Raw genomic sequence first — 22,438 nt, 5'->3', positions numbered from 1 at the left:
TACATGTTGTTGTTCATCACCACAGTTCTAAACAATATTGCCACTGCAAAACGTGCCAGACAGACACATGAGGAATGGCAAACTCTTTTGCTGACACAACAAATAGGCATCTCTAGACTATATGCATAGCAGCGTCAAATGTGCTGTGCATTTTGAAGGAACAGATGGGGGAAATCCTCACATAAACAACGAGTATCCTGAAACTGCTTTGAACTGTAGGTGGTGTTGTGCCATACTCTTAACAAAAATTATGTCACACAGTTCTAATTGAATTTCACCTGCACCTGTTGAAACAGAGAATGAAAAATGCTTTTGCCATCACAGATTAAGGCACATTGATTAATGAACGAGCAAGAGAAATGAATGAGACCTGTACCAGTAACGATTTGAACGGGCAATTTACAACTGCCAGCAGGGTAATCTTTTAGTTGTGATGAATAAGTTAAAATATACCCGAAGTTTTTATCTTCCTTTGTTTACAAGATAAAGTCTTGTGAAGTTGGCTGAATAATTTTAAACACCCTGTATTATAAATCTATCCAAGTTTTATTCATAATAACATTTATTACTCTGGCTAAATACCTGAAGGTGATATTTATACACTGCTTGCTGGCCAAAGTGAACACAAATATTACATACAAATCAGTATTATCTAAGTATTACACTGGAAAGAAGGATAGTACACTTTGTTCCACAAAGAAAGACAGGCAGGGAAACATACAGTTACTGTCTGTTATCAACAGCAATGAAAATCCATCATAGCTCATAAATGAGATTTTATCACATGTAAGCATTAAACAAAGTTTAACAAATACTGACAATTGTATAATATTAATGATTGCTGATTCTCAAATAAAGTAACAACTGTAGTCTGTTGCCCAAAGTAATTATGTAATATTACATAACAACTTCTTACAGCATTCTGTTCTCATTCAGTCAATTAAAAAAGAATCAATACAATGAAAATAAATACATACTAATTTATAACTATTGACCGAGTATTTTTCATATGGAATTTATCAGTGAGAGCTTCAGTACACCTCTCTCCTTTTTCACATAACTGCTTGCATCCAGTTTGACTAATTCAGTTTTTAGTCTGATGATACACAGTCATCATTCTCCGGGCTCATATGCAGATTTCCATATGTCCACCAAGCATACAGAAGAGTGAAATCTATAGAACATCATTAATGGTATAGGCAAATGTCCTATAACTGTCCATGCGCTTTTCCCATAAAAATCGTATCTATGATCCTTTGTACCACTAGATTTTATTTCAAATGTCTGCATCATCCACAATGCAATATTGCACACTATCAAAAGTGTCACAACTTCACGTCCTGGCTTTTTCTGTCGAAGTGATCTAGTATTGCTACAGCGACGAAGACCATCAATGATGAATGGTGTTTGTATTAGCACTTGTAAGACCTGTAAGAAATAATAATTATAGACTATTCCAAGATGAAAATCAGGTTGATAATAATATAAAAGTAAAAATAAGGTACATTACTGAGGAAATGAATATTCATCATGTAACTACAGTGAAATAAAGGTAGAAAATAGCTTTTATTTACAGTGTGACGGTAGACTTCACTACCTGCTAAGTACAATATTTTTCCATCTCCATGGAACAAAAATAAAATGGAGTAATCGTCAGCCTGGAGACAGTTTGGACAGTGCATAATCACATTGATGAGCCAAAACATGACCACCTGCTTGTTTGTCTATCTTTGGAATAAAATACATCAGTGATTCTGTATGTGAGGGATCCAAAGGTTTGTTGGTAGGTTTGTGGAGGTATGTGGCATTAGATGTCTATGCACAGGTCACATAATTCATGTGAATAACGGGCCTCTGATTTGTGTATGCGGTGATGGTGCCCGATAGCAACTCAGATGGGTTCCATAGGATTTACATCAGGCAAATTTGGTCACCGAGGCATCAACATGAGTTCACTATAATGCTCCTCAAATAATTGAGCATGGTTCTGGCTCTGAGACACTTAAAATGATACTGCTGAAAGATGACATCTCCGTCAGCAAAGACATCAAAGCTTAAAGGGATGCAACTGGTTTGCAGCTATCAACGTGTCTTTGATTACTGTGACAGGTCCCAAGCAAGTGCAGAAGAATAATACTGTTTCCACCAGCTGGTGTTTGTGGCGCGCTGCACATTTCAAGCCACCGTTCACCTTTATTACAGCATTTGCAGAGATGACCATTGACCCAGTGTAGCAAAAATGTGATTCACCGAAAGAGCCAGCACATTTCCACTGATCGACATCAAATCCCAATGGTCCTGGGCCCAGTGCTGTCACAAATGACAATGTCATTGGGTCAACATGTGAACACAAAGGGATGGTGTGCTACAGATCATGCTGTGGAGCTCCATATTCAAGTGTGCAATGAATAGTGTGCTCTGACACACTTGCACATGCACCAGCATTGTATTCTTTCAACAGAGATGCCACATATCACCATCTATCCTACCTTACAGAATGGACAAGCCTCCGAACCCCATGTTCCGTGAAGAGGCGTTGACATCCAACCATTTATTGTCTAATAGTAGTTTCACTATCCTCCTATCTCCTTCCCATAGATGCTCATGACAATAGCACTTGAACATTAACCAGCTGCATTGATTTCAAGACACTCATTCACAGGCTCTGCGTAATCTGTCCTTTGTCAGAGTCACTTATCTCAATGGATTTTCCCGTTTGCAACCCATATCTTTGCTAGAATGGTCCCCAGTCTATGTCTGCTCCACTTAGATACTTTTGTTACCACATCATGTGCCCACAATACCAACTAGCGGCATCCAATGTTGTGGTGGGCAACGGTCATAATGTTTTGGCTTATCACTGTATAGTAGGTGCGGTCCTATCAGAGCTGAGATTCCTATTTGTTCCTTTAGTTTGTGAACCATCAAACACAGTTTGCTATGTGGAAACTTGCAGTTTAACATGGAATATGAGTTGCGGTGCAAAATCAAACTATTCCACTAATTATATGAATATAATAGAGGGAAACATTCCACGTGGGAAAAATATATCTAAAAAGAAAGATGATGAAACTTACCAAACAAAAGCGCTGGCAGGTCGATAGACAAACAAACACAAACATACACACAAAATTCTAGCTTTCGCAACCAATGGTTGCCTCGTCAGGAAAGAGGGAAGGAGAAGGAAAGACAAAAGGATATGGGTTTTAAGGGAGAGGGTAAGGAGTCATTCCAATCCCGGGAGCGGAAAGACTTACCTTAGGGGGAAAAAAGGACAGGTATACACTCGCACACACACACATATCCATCCACACATACACAGACACAAGCAGACATTTGTAAAGGCAAAGAGTTTGGGCAGAGATGTCAGTCGGGGCAGATGTACAGAGGCAAAGATGAAGTTGAAAGACAGGTGAGGTATGAGTGGCGGCAAATTGAAATTAGAAATTAGCGGAGATTGAGGCCTGGCGGATAGCGAGAAGAAAGGATATGCTGAAGGGCAAGTTCCCATCTCCGGAGTTCTGACAGGTTGGTGTTAGTGGGAAGTATCCAGATAACCCGGACGGTGTAACACTGTGCCAAGATGTGCTGGCCGTGCACCAAGGCATGTTTAGCCACAGGGTGATCCTCATTACCAACAAACACTGTCTGCCTGTGTCCATTCATGCGAATGGACAGTTTGTTGCTGGTCATTCCCACATAGAACGCTTCACAGTGTAGGCAGGTCAGTTGGTAAATCACGTGGGTGCTTTCACACGTGGCTCTGCCTTTGATCGTGTACACCTTCCGGGTTACAGGACTGGAATAGGTGGTGGTGGGAGGGTGCATGGGACAGGTTTTACACCGGGGGCGGTTACAGGGGTAGGAGCCAGAGGGTAGGGAAGGTGGTTTGGGGATTTCATAGGGATGAACTAAGAGGTTGCAAAGGTTAGGTGGACGGCGGAAAGACACTCTTGGTGGAGTGGGGAGGATTTCATGAAGGATGGATCTCATTTCAGGGCAGGATTTGAGGAAGTCATATCCCTGCTGGAGAGCCACATTCAGAATCTGATCCAGTCCCGGAAAGTATCCCGTCACAAGTGGGGCACTTTTGGGGTTCTTCTGTGGAAGGTTCCGGGTTTGAGGAGATGAGGATGTGGCTCTGGTTATTTGCTTCTGTACCAGGTCGGGAGGGTAGTTACGGGATGCAAAAGCTGTTTTCAGGTTGTTGGTGTAATGGTTCAGGGATTCCGGACTGGAGCAGATTCGTTTGCCACGAAGACCAAGGCTGTAGGGAAGGGACCGTTTGATGTGGAATGGGTGGCAGCTGTCATAATGGAGGTACTGTTGCTTGTTGGTGGGTTTAATGTGGACGGACGTGTGAAGCTGGCCAGCTGTGGAGCTTGCCTGAAGCTACCTCTATGCCTGAAGTTACCTCTACTTCTGTTAATGACTCACCATTGGAGGTAGCATGGTGCAACCTCCCCACCAAGAAATCCTCAATCCAATCACCCATTTTGTGGTAGATTATACTTATGTTTACAAATATTGTTGTAGTATTGAGTCAGATGCTTCTTGGAAGTCATGAAATACTGCATCTACTTAATTCCATTGATAAATGCCTTTCAGGGCCTTGTGAAATGAAAACTGCAAACAACTGTGTGTAATGCTCTTTATTTGGAAACACAACCGGTTTCATAGCTTAAAGTCACATCTTCAGGTGGATATACAAAGTACATCATATTAGACCTAAATGTGGGGATGGACAGAAGACACAACATTGTGTCCAAATAATAGCAAGCTGCCAAGTGAGCATACTGTCAGATTGTAAATAGGCTGAACGGTGCGATGATCATCCCTCTAAAATTGAGTCGGAACCAAAATTCAGGGACAAGATCTCATCACACCAGACTAGCAAAAGCAACAATATGTTAGTACTGGATTTGCCTTTGTAAAGGAACTTTTGTAAACAGAGTTAAGCATTTCTGTGTTTGATTTGCTACCCTCAATTTCAGTTCACTACTAACATCCTTTACATGTGACCTGAATTAATTCTTTGGGTTTTGTGAGAGATCTTTTGATAATATTCTGCTTTGGTAGTCATTGAAGGGTTCATGCATTATGCTGTTGATAGCCAAGTGTGTTTCACTCAGCACCTCTCTGTCTATAACTGTATGCTTTGTTTTCCATGTGTTATACAGTAATTGCTGCTTCTTTAGAAATTTCTTTACGCTGACAATATACCATGGATATTCTCCCCTGGCATGATCCCCTCTACCAGGTGCTCAATCATCTGTTACTTTGCTGCTGAGGTAACAGAATTCTTCCACCTTATCTAAAATCTGATGCTTTTGATATGTTAACTTCGTGAGTAATTTCATATCTGCTATTTATCATAACTTCTGTCTTTTTTCTGTCCATATTTCTCAGTCCATATTCTGTGCTCATTAGGTGCTTCATATTATTCAACAGTTCCTGTAATTCTTCTTCACTTTCATTGAGGACAGCATTGTCATTAGCAAATATTATCATTGATATCAATTACCTTGGGTTTAATCTCAATCATAGGCCTTTCTTTTATCTCTGTCGTTGCTCCTTTGATGTACAGGTTGAACAGTGAGCGGAGAAAAACTGCATACCTGCTACAACCCTTTTCAATTTGTTCTCTTCTCTTTCCTGGTACTTGTACACATTGTATACTACCCATTTTGTGTCTAGTTGATAGCAATTTTATGGAGAATTTACAAAATTTTGCACAATTTCACATTGTTGAATGCTTTTTGTAGGTCAACAAATCTTATGAAAAAGCTTTGGTTCTTCTTACAACTTGTCTCATTAACAGTTGTCAGGAATATGGATCCATGAGCTGTTAAACTGATCCTGCTATAGTTCTTGCATTTATCTGCTTTTGCTATCTTTGTAGCTAGGTAGATAATATTTTTTGAGCTCTTGATAGTATTCATCTAATGTAGTATATTCTACATACTAACATGAATAATTAGCATGTTGCAGACAGTATGCAATATTGTACTGTTTATATGCTCGCAATAATTCAATTACACATGGTAGGCCAAAGTTTTAGAAGATAACACTCTTTGATGATCATTATTATAGTATGTATTCTAAAACACAACAAAAAGATCCAATTTGCTCATTTTGTTGCAAATATTTAAATTATGTTACATACATTTGTACATTATACTGCAAAATAAAGATGTGGTTCTTTAATTGCCATATTTGATTCATTTATGACAAATATGTTGTGTTTAGCCTTTCATATTATGCTTCCCACAGAGAACTATTTTTGTAATTCTGAAGATAATTGTCATTTAGAGTATCAAACATAAAAAAACAAAATACTTTACCCGAAGCAAGATGATGATACTAAAGACTATCTCACTGTATACGACAGATGGATAAAGGCTTAATACTGCATAGAAGAAATAAGCTGGCAAGCAGACTGCAAGCAGCAAATCATCTAGGAGTGATATAGGGTGTTCATTAACATCCAAAGTTATTATTTGCCAGTATGCAAACAAGACTGTAACTGTCATGAGAATCAGAATTGCAAATTCTGTCCACATATGTACATCCACTCCAATAGTCACATAATTTCTGAAACAATACAAAATACATAAATTATAGTCTCTTTAAACAGAAGAACAGGATTGAACTGTACAAACATCTCTTTTATATGTATTGTGTGGGACTTCACCATTACGGCGGTGGTGGTAGTAGTGTTAGAGGTACTAGTAGTAGTAGTAGCAGCAGTAGTATAAATAAAAGAGTTAGTAAAAGAAAAATGGCACATTAACAAAGAATAGCCTGTTTTTTGTGTAAAAAAAAAAAAATTGCTTCGCTATTCTACTGAAGAAGGTTAGTTGTTTTAGCACTTACGAATCAGTGACTGCAACAAAAAATAGTATGATGCTCACGACAGAAGTTAAAAGCACTATGATTCCAGCAAAGAGTCCTTTATTTGCTGAATGACAGTCAACATGAATGGACAAATTACTGCTTTCAGGGTTCATCAAGAGCTTGCAGTGCCCTCCTGTCACTGTGCCGCATTGCCCTATGTTCTGCCAAATGATGTACAAAACACCAGCTGAAAAAAAGTAGACACTGTTTTGTGATTCTTTTAATGATACCTCCATCAGTGGTAACATTTACATCCAAAATGTAACTACAGTTAATTTTTATTTGAACTGATGTTATATGGGCAACAAAACTCTAGACTATACAGAAGAAGCCAAATGAGGTGGTGGAGTAGTTAAGATACTGCACTCAATATCAGGAGGTGCAGAGTTCAAATTTAGGTTTCCCATATTTTTTTTAACTCTGTGAAAGGCAAATGCCCTGATGGTTATTTTTAAAAGAAAGCCTACAATCTATTACTTTCACCATCCTTACCCTGTCTGTGTTTCAGCTTGGTCCCTAAAGATCCACAGTTGACAATATGATTTCTTTTAGGGTGAAGCAAAGTTGGGCTAAGAAAAGTCCTTAACTCATCCAATATGATAATCTACATAATGCTAAAATTTATTTAAAAAAATAATGGATACTGGATGGTAATTAACAATTAAGTAGATGGTAGCCTATTTTATAATGACTGAGATACATCAAAAGATGTTCTATTTGATAAATTAATTCACTTAAAGTATAGAAAAGATCAAATTCTGTCACTTATAATAAAAATTTTCGTTGATATTTAATATTAAATGTTCAATGGGCTGTAAGAAATACATATGGAATAAATTAAACTTTGTGCTGATTTCTTGGTGATGCAGAAGCTGTAACTAAACCATGAAATGAAAGATGTAATCAAATTTGAGAAACACTTTATGGGTAACAATAATATATCTTACGTGAAACTAAATGTTACAGAGACGTTTGTGCCAAGGCCAGGAATCGAATCCAGGTCGCCTACTCACTAGGCAGCTGCGCTAACCATTATGTCATCCTGCGACAGTGGCTTTGTGTAACTGCACAGACTACCATAGCTTCTTCTTCTTCTTCTCCTCCTTCTCTCTCTCTCTCTCTCTCTCTCTCTCTCTCTCTCTCTCTCTCTCTCTCCCTCCCTCCTTTTTTTTGTGCAAGAGCACTTATTTATGGGTTCCAAATTCATCTCTTTTATTATCTGTATATGAGCACTTAATAAACACAAATCTGAAAGATGCACTTTGCTGTATTTTAGTCTCATGTCAGAAACATACATAGGTGCACAGTTAACATGTCACAATAGTCTTTGACCAAAATTTGGCTACTTCAAGTCCATTTCGGCCACTCGATGGACGTCTTCCATAATGCAGGAAGATGGACACAGTCGACACTGAAACAGGTGATAGACAGTATGGACTTCTCCAAAATCACACTTAATATTGTTTTCTGTACTGTAGCCCCATCTTGCCAGGTTACACCTTGATCCACCCAATCAAAATATTAGCCTATTCAAAGATTTCCAGGTCATTCATTCCTTGCCATGTCTGGGAGGTAGAGTTTCAGAAACTCTTTTCCAGCCAGAGTTGCACCCTTGCACTTTTGGCAGTGGTAGTAAGTACCTTTGATGTTCAGAGGAAACTCTTCCTTCACCTCAATCACTGCAAATGAAGTTTATGCACATACAGGGAATGGGTTTGTTTTTATTCCACTATCTTTCATTCCTTATTTGCCATGAGTAGATTTCAAACAACCTGTTATAATTCTGCAGGTATCACTGAGCACTTCGTCTACCTGTTTGGTATGTGATAAATTATACAGGACAAGTGCACTCTGCACCAGAATAGACTAATTTTAGTGCAGAGGTTCGGATGGTTTCAAGTGGACTGCCCAACTGTTATTGGCCAATTTCCTTAACAGATTGTTCCTGGTGGAAACTTTCAACTTGCAATTCATGCAGTGTCTCTTGAAAGTAAGAGATCTGTCCAGCATCACTCCTACATATTTTGGAGAGTTACAATGTTGTATCTCAACTTGTTACCGTACTATCATCAACATATGAGTAGCTTCCCTATCTCTTAACTGGAAAGCACACACTTGACTCTTTGAGAGGTTTAGTTTAAGCTGATTTGTGCTACAGTATCTTGGTAGATCTTCAAGGGCATTTGTTAGGGTGTTCTCCACTGATTCAAAGTCTGAGCTCTGAGTGGCAAGAGCAAGGTCATCAGGATACAAGAAACTTCTGGTTTTGGGGGCTATAGATTGGTCATTTGTATACATGTTGAATAGGATTGGAGCCAATATGCTTGCTTGGGGAAGACCATTTTTCTGTAGTCTCCATCGACTGCACTGCCCCTGAAAGTCAACGAAGAACCTGCTGTTTTGCAGAATTACTGCAATGAACTGCAATGGTCATACCGCATACCTCGAGTAATAGTAGTTCGTAATTGGCAGTGTCACAGGCCACTGAAAACTCAACAAATATCACCCCTGCCATTTTACAAGCTTTAAACCCATCTTCTATGAACTATGTAAGATTCAGCATTTGTCCAGTGCAGCTTTTATCAGGACGAAATCCAGCTTGTTGAGATATCAGCAGGGGGGTCAACTACAGGTAGGAAGTGATTTAAGATCATTCTTTCCAGCAGTTTGTATAGATGACGGAGTAATGAAACTGGTCTAAAATTCTTTGGATTTTTCCCTTTTTTACCAGGTTTTAGCAAAGCACTCACTCAACTCCACCACATTTTTGGGATTTAACATTGCTCACGCAATTATGAAAGAGTTGCAGAATCCATATCTTTGTTCATATATCATCTAAGCCAGCTGATTTTTCATTCTTACTTTGTTTAATAGCCTTATCAAATTCTTCCATTCTGAATGATGTTGAATGCAGATTGTTCTCCTCCTGTGCACTTCTCGTTGCAATTAAGGCTTTTTGGATTTTTGGATTGCCTTCCCGTTCTCTCATCTGACAGTGATACATGATCATTTCAGAAGAGCACATTGTTGATGGAAGTGTTATAAATTTAGCATGACCATCTTAACAGAAAGGAAAAATATAGTTTCTGAAAAGAGGTCACTTAACTCGTACATTCATAAATTCATCCATCATGTTCCATAAATCCCTTCATGGAGAGAGTTTTTAGGAATGTCAAATGAGTTAAGTTAAGAGGCATACTCAGTCATTGCAAGCTACTTCTGCAAGGTACACTAACATCAGATCTATTGATACTGATAAGTACTGAAATACTTCTAAATTACTTTATATATGTTAATGAAAGTAATCCAGTTTCGAAAATATAACTTAACTGGATTGATAAAAAATATACTCACCAAGCAGCAGCAGGAGAACACATATATAAAGGTACTGAAATTTACAAGCTTCAGGAGCCAGTGGATCCGTTTTCTTGCAGTAAGATTGACCAGGAAGGAAGAGGGGTGAAGCAAAAGGACTGGTGAGGTTTAGGAAATGAGGAGAGTTCGGAAACATTGCCCCCCCCCCCCCCCTCCCCCCAGATGAGGGAGACTTGCCAGACAGAATGAGAAGGAAAGACTGATTGTTGAGGACTGCACTGGATGAGATTTGAAAACCTGAGAGCTTAAAGATGGAGGATAGGGTGATACAGAATACAGTTATTACTGTGAAAACATCACGCACTAGTTAATAAGAGTGGAAACCTAAGTGCATTGTTTGTGATAGTGGTGGAGGGTGGAGAAAAATAAACATGTCAGCAAATAAAAGAAACAGAAAAGTAAAAGGGAGTGAATAAAGGAATAGTTACCGAGAAACAGACCAAAGAAATTGTGGAGAGAATCAAGGACATGCTGTAATGTCAGCTTCCACCTGCATAGTTCTGAGAAACTGGTGTCTGGGGGAAACATGCACCAAGGTCACAACTGTCATGTTGTAGAGCATGCTCCAAAACAGCATATTTTGTGTTGCCAGTATGCAACCTCTGCCTATGCCCATTCATCCTAACTGATAGCTTGATGGTGGTTGTACCAGTATAAAAGGCTGAATAATGTTTATGTAACAGGTGGTACGCCTCAAGTGTTGTTTCTCAGGTAGCTCTCCCTTTGATAGTATATGTTTTTACAGTAACTGGGTTGGTATAGGTGGTGGTAGGAGGCTGCATGGAGCAAGTCTTACAGTGGGAACAGTCACAGGGGTAGGAGCTGTAGGGTAGGTGAATGGGTGCAGAAGGAACATAAGAGTCTGATAAGGATATTTCAGAGTCATGAAAAGTTATTCTGGTTGTGGTGGGTAAAATGCCAGATAGAATGGAGCTCATTTCAGAGCATGATCATAGGAGCGAGCAAGCTGTGAAGATAATCAAGGGGAAATTGGAAAATGGAATTAAAGTCCAGGGGAAGAAATAAAATTTTTAAGGTTTGCCAATGACATCTTAATTCTTTCAGAGATAGAAAGGACATGGAAGAGCAGTTGAATGGAATGAATAGTGTCTTTACAAGTGATTATAAGATTAACATCAATAAAAGCAAAACAAGGATAACGGAATGTAGTCAAATTAAATCTGGTGATACTGAGTGAATTAGATTAGAAAGTGAGACACTAAAAGTACTGAATAGTTTTGTTATTTGGTCAGCAAAATAATAGATATGGCCAAAACAGAGAAGATGTAAAATAGTGAAAGCGAGAAAAATCATCTTTCTAAAATAGAAATTTTGTCAACATCTACTGTAAATTTAAGTTTTAGGGAAGCTTTGTTGGAGGTATTAGTCCAGAGTGTAACCTTATATGTAAGTGAAATATGAATGGTAAGCAATTCAGAGAGGAAAAAAATATGTAGAAGGTTTTCTACATCTACATTCTACATCTACATTGATACTCCGCAAGCCACCCAACGGTGTGTGGCGGAGGGCACTTTACGTGCCACTGTCATTACCTCCCTTTCCTGTTCCAGTCGCGTATGGTTCGCGGGAAGAACGACTGTCTGAAAGCCTCCGTCCGCGCTCTAATCTCTCTAATTTTACATTCGTGATCTCCTCGGGAGGTATAAGTAGGGGGAAGCAATATATTCGATACCTCATCCAGAAACGCACCCTCTCGAAACCTGGACAGCAAGCTACACAGCGATGCAGAGCGCCTCTCTTGCAGAGTCTGCCACTTGAGTTTATTAAACATCTCCGTAACGCTATCATGGTTACCAAATAACCCGGTGACGAAACGCGCCGCTCTTCTTTGGATCTTTTCTATCTCCTCTGTCAACCCGACCTGGTACGGATCCCACACTGATGAGCAATACTCAAGTATAGGTTGAACGAGTGTTTTGTAAGCCACCTCCTTTGTTGATGGACTACATTTTCTAAGCACTCTCCCAATGAATCTCAACCTGGTACCCGCCTTACCAACAATTAATTTTATATGATCATTCCACTTCAAATCGTTCCGTACGCATACTCCCAGATATTTTACAGAAGTAACTGCTACCAGTGTTTGTTCCGCTATCATATAATCATACAATAAAGGATCCTTCTTTCTATGTATTCGCAATACATTACATTTGTCTATGTTAAGGGTCAGTTGCCACTCCCTGCACCAAGTGCCTATCCGCTGCAGATCTTCCTGCATTTCGCTACAATTTTCTAATGCAGCAACTTCTCTGTATACTACAGCATCATCCGCGAAAAGCCGCATGGAACTTCCGACACTATCTACTAAGTCATTTATATATATTGTGAAAAGCAATGGTCCCATAACACTCCCCTGTGGCACGCCAGAGGTTACTTTAACGTCTGTAGACGTCTCTCCATTGATAACAACATGCTGTGTTCTGTTTGCTAAAAACTCTTCAATCCAGCCACACAGCTGGTCTGATATTCCGTAGGCTCTTACTTTGTTTATCAGGCGACAGTGCAGAACTGTATCGAACGCCTTCCGGAAGTCAAGAAAAATAGCATCTACCTGGGAGCCTGTATCTAATATTTTCTGGGTCTCATGAACAAATAAGGCGAGTTGGGTCTCACACGATCGCTGTTTCCGGAATCCATGTTGATTCCTACATAGTAGATTCTGGGTTTCCAGAAATGACATGATACGCGAGCAAAAAACATGTTCTAAAATTCTACAAGAGATCGATGTAAGAGATATAGGTCTATAGTTTTGCGCATCTGCTCGATGACCCTTCTTGAAGACTGGGACTATCTGTGCTCTTTTCCAATCATTTGGAACCCTCCGTTCCTCTAGAGACTTGCGGTACACGGCTGTTAGAAGGGGGGCAAGTTCTTTCGCGTACTCTGTGTAGAATCGAATTGGTATCCCGTCAGGTCCAGTGGACTTTCCTCTATTGAGTGATTCCAGTTGCTTTTCTATTCCTTGGACACTTATTTCGATGTCAGCCATTTTTTCGTTTGTTGAAATATGATCCTCCAGTAGAGTGTTGAAAATTGGATGGGTGGACTGAATAACTGATGAGGAAGTACTTTTGGGGAAAAAAGAAATTTATAGCACTAAGAGAAGATATCAGGTAGTAGGACATATACTGAGGCACCAAGGAATTTCCAGTTTGGTAATGGTAGCAGGTATGGGGAGTAAAAACTGCAGAGAGAGGCCAAGTCTTGAATACATTAAGCAAGTTCAAATGGATGTAACTTGCATTAGTTACACAGTGATGAAGATGCTTTCACAGTATACACTAGCATGAATAGCTGAATCAAATTAGCCTTCAGATTGAAGACCACTACAATAATAATGATTGTGAAGTGCAAAGTTCATTCTAAATTCGACCTTGATATAAACATATCTTTGCCTTTTTTCAACCTATCTCATAGTGTAAGATATAGAGCCGGTATTGCCTTGCGTATATCTACACTTGTTTGGAACTCAAACTGATATTCCATGAGGTCAGCATCTACCAGTTTTTCTATTCTCTTTTAAAGAATTCATGTCAGGACTCTGCAGCCATGACTTTATTAAACTGATAGTTCATAATATTTACACTTGGTAGCCCCTTCCTTCTTTTGAACAGAATTATTACATTTTTCTGAGGGTACTTCACTTGTCTGATGTATCTTTGACTTTAGGTGAAATAAGGTTGTTTTGGTTGGCTTTCCCAAGGATGCCAACAACTCTGAGGAAATGTCATATACTTTGTTCGACTTAGGTCTTTCAGAGCTCTGTCAAATTCTTCATGTAGTATCCCATTCATCTTTATTTACTTCCTAATCTGCTTCCACTTTTCAGTCTTCCCTTCCTTGCTTAGCACAAGCTTACCATGTCACCTCTTAATGTCTGTCTTCTACAAATATTACTATAATTTTCTTGTATGCTACACCTATCTTTCCCATAGGCACGCATGCTTGTACAGTCTTGCTTTTCTCATTCAGACATTCCTACTTTGCCAGGCAGTCTCATTTTTATACACCTATATTTCCTTCAGCCTGCTCCATTTGCTGCATTTTTTAAAATTTTTTTTCTTGTGTTAACTAGATTCATTGTTAAATTTCCTGTTAAGTTAGAAGCATGTGCTAGTCTGGGACTTGAACCTCAGACCTTTGCCTTTTGTGAGTAAGTGCTATACCATCTGATCTATCCATACACAACTCACAACTCAACCTCACAGATTTACTTCTGCCAGTACCTCATCTCCTACCTTCAAAACTTCACAGAAGTTCTTCTGCATAACTTGAGGGACTGGCACTCTTGCAAGAAAGGCTACTGCAGAGAAATGGCTTAACCATAGCCTTGGGGATTGTTTCCAGAATGAATTTTTCATTCTGGAGTGGAGTGTCCACTGATATGAAACTTCCTGGCAGATTGAAACTGTTTGTGTGCTGGACTGGGACTTGAACCTATGATACCAGTTCAAACACTGCTGCAGAGTAAAAACTTCATCCTAGATTCAATATCTTGTGCATTTCTACTGGGTCTCGTTTTTTGTTTATTTGATCATATGTTGGATTTACTATTTTGTCTCTAAATGCTATCCATTCATTCCCTGTTTTTTCCCTTATCCTCATTTAAATAAATCATTGCTTAATGCTCCCTTTGAAATTTTTAACAGCCTCTGGTTCTTTTAACATGTCCATGTCCCAAATCCTTCATATCTTACCTATCTGCATATGCGACCCTCGAAGTATTTGGAAGTTTAAAATCCGGCTACAAAATCTCTGTTATACAGTTATGTAATCTAATTGAGACCTTCCGGTGGCTCCAGTTATCTTCCACATATACAACCTTCTTTCATGATTTTTAAACCTAGTATCTGTGATGCTCACCGAGCGGGGTGGCGCAGTGGTTAGACACTGGACTCGCATTCGGGAGGACGACAGTTCAATCCCGCGTCCGGCCATCCTGATTTAGGTTTTCCGTGATTTCCCTAAATCACTCCAGGCAAATGCCGGGATGGTTCCTCTCAAAGGGCACGGCCGACTTCCTTCCCTATCCTTCCCTAATCTGATGAGACCGATGACCACGCTGTCTGGTCTCCTTCCATAAAACCAACCAATCTGTGATGCACAAATTGTGCTTGGTGCAAAATTTTACCAGGTTGCTTCCCTTTTCATTCCTCTCCCTCAGTCCATGCTGTCCTACTATTTTTCCTTCTCATCCTTTCCCATTATCAAATTTCAGCCCCCATCATAGTTAAATTATCCTCTCCTTAAACTATCTGAATAATTTCTTTCACTAGATCATACATTCTTTCAATTTCTTCCTTGCTACTGAGGTAGGTGTTGGCTTCATTTCTATCTTGACTAGTATAATGCATTCACTATGCTGCTCTTAATAGCTTACTAGCATTCTTATTTTCTTAGTCAATATACAGGGTGGCGCACGAATGTATTACCAATTGTTTCTTTCACAATTTACTGCGCACATTAGATATTCTGTTGGGATCTCTACAGCAGTACCAGCAGAGCTTGGAAAAACAAATGAGTTACGAAATGATGTGTAACTCACAATACTGCCACTAGGAGACTAGTAAGCAGCAATGGCTGAAAACATAAAACTGACGACACAGCAATGATCGGCTATTGTGTTACTTTTTCATGAAACGATAAGCCTTGTTGTGACTCAGAGGCGTTTTTGACAACAGTTTAACACACGATGGGTCCCTTGCAAGAAGACCATCCACAGGTTGTACAATAAATTTGTACAGGAAGGAACAGTATTGGAAGTGAAGCAACCTCGGCCTAAGCCTGTTTGTTCGCCGGAGAATATTGAAGCGGTACAAGTTGCTGTACAGAGAAGTCCCGGGAAATTGTGTAGAAAGGCAGCAGTGCAACTGGGAATATCCAGGTGCTCCGTTCAATGCATTCTTAAAAGTGACCTCCATATGTACCCATACAAGATGACCTGTGCACAGAAGTTCACTGAAGAACACAAGCAGCAGAGACTACTGTTTGCTCAGTGGGGGGAGGATAGGGGAGAAACTCTCAACAATGCTTGGTTTTCAGACGAGGCACATTTTCATTTAGACGGTGTGGTTAACAAACAAAATGTATGCTTTTGGGCCACTGAAAACCCACAAGTGCTTCATGAACGACAATATTATGCTCCGAGGATTACAGCGTGGGCAGCAATTTCCAGTCACGGACTTATTGGACTCTTTTTCTTTGAAGAAACTGTCAACATCGAGCTTTATTTGAGCATGCTTCACAATATCTTTATTGCACAGCTTCTTGCTACTGCCTTGCCCTTCAACATGCGGTGGTTCTTGCAAAATGGAGCAAGGCCACATACTGCAAACACTGTGTTGGAGTTTTTACACGAGCATTTTGACATGCAGATCATTTCACTCAGGTTTCCAGGTCACTTCAATGACGGACAAAATTGGCCCCCCAATAGTGCTGACCTCAATCCATGTGACTTTTTTCTTTGGGGGTACCCAGAGGAAAAAATTTTCCCGAATCATCCACGTGATTTAATGGAGTTCAGAAGATTTATTCTTCAAGCTTGCAGTGAAATTGCGGAAGACATGTGCCATAGGGTAATCACTAACTTCAGTGTTCGTTTGAAGGAAGTTAGGAAATGAAATGGCGGACATATTGAGCATGTGCTGAGTTAGAACAAATCTCCATGGACGGCTCTTCATTGTAGTATATGTTCCTTTCAGATTGTATTGACAATAAAGATTATATTCAAAAACAAAATGGTAACACATTTCATGCGCCACCCTGTATATCATTCTTGCAACTGCAAGTTCAAAACTTCTTTCAGAATAAGCAGTAGATAACAAAGTAAAATTAATCACCAGCAGATAATAAATTCAAATTCATAATATCACGTATCCAACAGGTAGTTCAAAACAACATATTAGTTATGCATTGACAAAAATATGTTTGTATACTGCATTCCATTAGAGAAATTAAAATTCAGGTGTTTTAAATAATTATGTGAAAAAATGCACTGTCCAATCACATTAATGTGACCAACTGACAAAATCCCAAATAATCACCTTTTTCAGCATGGACCAGTGTGAGACATGCAGAAAGACATCATTGAGATTCTGAAAGGTACTGACAAGAATGTGGAGCCAAGCCGACAACAGTGCTGTGGCCAGCTGTGCTATGTTTCTCAGTTGAGAGTCCATTCTGTGAATATCCTAACCAAGGTGGTCCCACAGAATCGTGATTGGGTTTAAATCTGGGAAAGTTGGTGGTCAGGAGAGTACAGTAAACTCATACTGGTGCTCTCCGAACCACGCACGTACACTGGGAGCTGTGTGACGCATTACACTGTCCTGCTGTTAGACACCATTGTGCTGAGGAAAAACAAACTGCATTTATGGGTGATCATGGTCCCCAAGAATACTTGTGTTGATTCATTGTCCCTCCCAGAAGATGAGATCACACAGGGAATGCTATGAAGACATTCCCCAGAGCACAATGCACACAGGGTGTTTGCTTCCAGACATTTCATGCTGTACACACCATTGGCCATCTGTGTGGTGGAGCATAAACTGTGATTTATCTGAAAAGGCCTCCTGTTACCTCTCAGATGATGTCCAGTTGTGATACTGGCATGCAAATTCCGGCCTTAGTTGCCAATGAACAGCAATCACTGTAGGTGCATGAACGAGGCATCTGCTGCAGAGGCCAAAGCTCAGCCATCATTTAGCCCTATCATCTGTGGCCTGTAGTGCACCACTGTTGCCTTGGATAGTGCCATTTTGCCATGCATGGTATGCTTTAACCACTGTGGCACACAAACAGTTTACAAACACAGCCATTTTGGAAATGCTTCCACCCTTGGCTCCAAAGGCAATGATCATGCCCATTTGGACTTTAAATAAATCTCTCAATTTCCACATTATGACACAACTGCATTATTTTCCATGTCCCCTCGTCATGCTAATGCTGCCATCTGTGAGGGTTTATTGCATGTTGACATTGAACATAGGTGATAGACACATTAATGTAACTGTACCAAGTATCTGTTAATGTTATGCCATTAATATTAACTACACAAATAGTACTCACCAATAAGAATACTGTACTCAATTGAGAAAGGGTATAAATACGGAGAAACATTTTGGTAAATGATTGACATTCCAGTATAATTTGAACAATAAGGGTTAATGAAAGTGTTAACACCACTGTTATTGCTGGATTCCAGAGACGCATCTGAAAAATAGCAGGTATTACACGAAAAGTTAAAATCAACAGAAAATGTAATAGGTAACAAATTTATTGTGTATTCAAGGAATGTAGAGTTTACTAATTAATGTAACATGCTTATTGAAGTCGTATACCATCTTACCTTCTTTATTGTTGGACACTCTGTTTTTGCCACAATTTTTAGTACTGAAATTTAAAATCTGACAATTATTTGATATGGGGAGGAGTAAGTGTTTAACATCCTGTTGATGATGGAGTACTTACAGAATGTTGAATTAGGAGTTATTTTTGAAAAGACAAATATACGGGTCAAAAATTATACTTACAGTTTCTTCTCAATCAAATTTTTTCACCATATACAAATACAACAAATATGGGTGAGTCAAATTAAAGTTAAAATATTTTTAACCATCTCCCTCAATAAAGACTCTCCATGGCATATGAACTACATCAATATTTGTTTCTTTTTCATGGCAACTATCCATGCACCATAAAGTTTGTCTTCATCAGAATGGAATGACTTTTCCCTTATTGCTTCTTTGAGGAACTGTTATAGTCCAATTCACAAATGGTGGTGGCCCACAGAGGTCGAGACATGGACGGTGATCGCAGTGTTGTGGTTCTAAGTGAAAGCTGTGGTACTCACATAGATGAACTTTGTTCTTGAAGAGAAAAGAGTGTTTCCTGCAAACTATGTTCTTTGCCTACTTATATAGAATTTGTCACTTACCACCATCATCAGCTACAACAGCTCACTGAATAACTCGCTACAATCACATCAAATGCTCACACTGGCTACAATGTTCACACAAGATGGTGAAGCATTTTGAACATAGTAACACAAGCATATACACTCCTGGAAATGGAAAAAAGAACACATTGACACCGGTGTGTCAGACCCACCATACTTGCTCCGGACACTGCGAGAGGGCTGTACAAGCAATGATCACACGCACGGCACAGCGGACACACCAGGAACCACGGTGTTGGCCGTCGAATGGCGCTAGCTGCGCAGCATTTGTGCACCGCCGCCGTCAGTGTCAGCCAGTTTGCCGTGGCATACGGAGCTCCATCGCAGTCTTTAACACTGGTAGCATGCCGCGATAGCGTGGACGTGAACCGTATGTGCAGTTGACGGACTTTGAGCGAGGGCGTATAGTGGGCATGCGGGAGGCCAGGTGGACGTACCGCCGAATTGCTCAACACGTGGGGCGTGAGGTCTCCACAGTACATCGCTGTTGTCGCCAGTGGTCGGCGGAAGGTGCACGTGCCCGTCGACCTGGGACCGGACCACAGCGACGCACGGATGCACGCCAAGACCGTAGGATCCTACGCAGTGCCGTAGGGGACCGCACCGCCACTTCCCAGCAAATTAGGGACACTGTTGCTCCTGGGGTATCGGCGAGGACCATTCGCAACCGTCTCCATGAAGCTGGGCTACAGTCCCGCACACTGTTAGGCCGTCTTCCGCTCACGCCCCAACATCGTGCAGCCCGCCTCCAGTGGTGTCGCGACAGGCGTGAATGGAGGGACGAATGGAGACGTGTCGTCTTCAGCGATGAGAGTCGCTTCTGCCTTGGTGCCAATGATGGTCGTATGCGTGTTTGGCGCCGTGCAGGTGAGTGCCACAATCAGGACTGCATACGACCGAGGCACACAGGGCCAACACCCGGCATCATGGTGTGGGGAGCGATCTCCTACACTGGCCGTACACCACTGGTGATCGTCGAGGGGACATTGAATAGTGCACGGTACATCCAAACCGTCATCGAACCCATCGTTCTACCATCCCTAGACCGGCAAGGGAACTTGCTGTTCCAACAGGACAATGCACGTCCGCATGTATCCCGTGCCACCCAACGTGCTCTAGAAGGTGTAAGTCAACTACCCTGGCCAGCAAGATCTCCGGATCTGTCCCCCATTGAGCATGTTTGGGACTGGATGAAGCGTCGTCTCACGCGGTCTGCACGTCCAGCACGAACGCTGGTCCAACTGAGGCGCCAGGTGGAAATGGCATGGCAAGCCGTTCCACAGGACTACATCCAGCATCTCTACGATCGTCTCCATGGGAGAATAGCAGCCTGCATTGCTGCGAAAGGTGGATATACACTGTACTAGTGCCGACATTGTGCATGCTCTGTTGCCTGTGTCTATGTGCCTGTGGTTCTGTCAGTGTGATCATGTGATGTATCTGACCCCAGGAATGTGTCAATAAAGTTTCCCCTTCCTGGGACAATGAATTCACGGTGTTCTTATTTCAATTTCCAGGAGTGTATTACGAGGAGGCAGTAGTCACCATCAAATAGCACTAACACATGTAATAATTTACAAGCCTCACATTCAGGCCCTGGAGCTGTGGGGTACTGACTGGTCACAGTGTCGTCACCCGCCAGTGGCATTTAGATTTGGTATGGAGGGGCAGAAGATCTGCACACCACTCTCCAAGCTCTGAGCTTGGAGTCATTTCTTATTATTCAAATAGCTCATCTTCTGACATCACAATGTTACATGCTCCCTGTTCCAGTTTTCCCACCAAGGAAATTTCCCTAATAGTATTAGGAATTGAACACGGCTCCTCTGAAAGGCACTTAGAGGTGCCTCACTGCTCAGCTATGATGTATATACATTTAATAAGGTTGCTCAAAATTACATAATTGTGAAACACTGTGATATTACATTTTTTACCATTATAATTTCCATCTACCAAGCATAGACTGCACTCATGTGTCACAGTCTGTGGTCAGACTCTTCCAGCTTCAAGGAAACAGTTCTATTATTTTGAGGATGTTGCGGCCTTACCAAGAACTACAGACAAGGAAGGCAGTGCCAAACAAATGCTTTCTACTTTACTTCAAGCATTCAAACAAAAAACATCTCTTCCTAATTGTCCAACAATGTTGATGATAGCAGAGAGAGTAGATATCATTTCCTCCTAATTTGATTCAAATAGACATGTAGTAGAAGCTCTTCTAAGGTATACTAGCCTGTTCCCTGATAGGAATGTTCCTTCTGCAACAACTTGTTGCAGTATTAAACAAAGAGTCCAACTGAATCTGGAAGTTTTCAAATCAAATAAAGAGTCCAACTATGGCCTACAATGAATGAAACTGCTGAAGGGAATCTTTTAGCTGTAGTTCCTGCAAATCCTCACATTATTTCTCAGCAAACCACATGAGCTTCAGGAGTTTTGCAAAGAAGTGTTCTGTGCATACTGCATGAATACAAATTTCATCTACATAATTTGTTGCATCAATAACTACATGGGGATGGCTTTCAGTATCAGCTGAACTTTTGCAGTTGGATACAATGACACCTAGCAGCCTATGATGATTTTATTTCACAGATAATTTTGTCATACAAATCAGTTTTTACAATTAATAAAATATTCCGGGCTATTATGCTGTGGTCTAAGGGATTTCACATCAAAACCCGACTCTTCATCCCCGTCTGCAAAGGACATTTTCAAGGGTATTGCAGCTTTGTTGAATGTCTGATTCACACCCTGACTTGCTACCAACTACAGCAAAATTCCACTTCCGCAGGCTTCTGCGCAATGCCGATTCACACCCTGACTTGCTACCGACTACAGCAAAATTCCACTTCTGCGGGGTTCTGCGCAGTGGCGTGACATCACATGTTTTGAATACGCAAGCGCAACTGGCCGTTGTTGACTGCTGTCATCCTTTGTTACTATCATTCCATGGTGGAACACTGGTACACATCTTCTTCAGCACTGGAATTCAAATTTCATTCAATTTGACAACCTCTTTTCTATTAAAATTCCTGGGATGTTTTACAATCTCTATGGCCTCACTGTATAGCCTTTTGTGGTATCTGTTTGTGGCTGCCAGGACTTGAGTCTGGTCAAAATGAATGTGGTGGTTTCCTGGCTGTAAAACATGTTCTGCAACAGCTGGTCTGCCAATCTCCCATCTTCTGC

General features: G+C 40.6%; 1 protein-coding gene across 1 annotated transcript in view; it reads right to left on the bottom strand.

Moving 5' to 3' along the window:
• Positions 1-1,045: 1,045 nt before the first annotated feature.
• LOC124606004 overlaps positions 1,046-22,438 on the bottom strand; it is a 213,944-nt gene continuing 192,551 nt past the window's right edge. Inside the window, exons 16-19 of the mRNA XM_047137966.1 lie at positions 18,361-18,504; positions 6,877-7,084; positions 6,345-6,594; positions 1,046-1,428 (exon numbers count right to left, since the gene is read on the bottom strand). Coding sequence (XP_046993922.1) covers positions 1,114-1,428; positions 6,345-6,594; positions 6,877-7,084; positions 18,361-18,504 — 917 coding nt within the window. The 3' untranslated portion in view covers positions 1,046-1,113. The remainder of the gene's footprint in view (positions 1,429-6,344; positions 6,595-6,876; positions 7,085-18,360; positions 18,505-22,438) is intronic.

Source organism: Schistocerca americana, chromosome 3 (genome assembly GCF_021461395.2).
Source record: "Schistocerca americana isolate TAMUIC-IGC-003095 chromosome 3, iqSchAmer2.1, whole genome shotgun sequence".
Classification (NCBI taxonomy): Eukaryota; Metazoa; Arthropoda; class Insecta; order Orthoptera; family Acrididae; genus Schistocerca; species Schistocerca americana.
The sequence above is the reverse complement of the archived record's forward strand: the minus strand, read 5'-3'. Positions and strand labels throughout refer to the sequence as shown.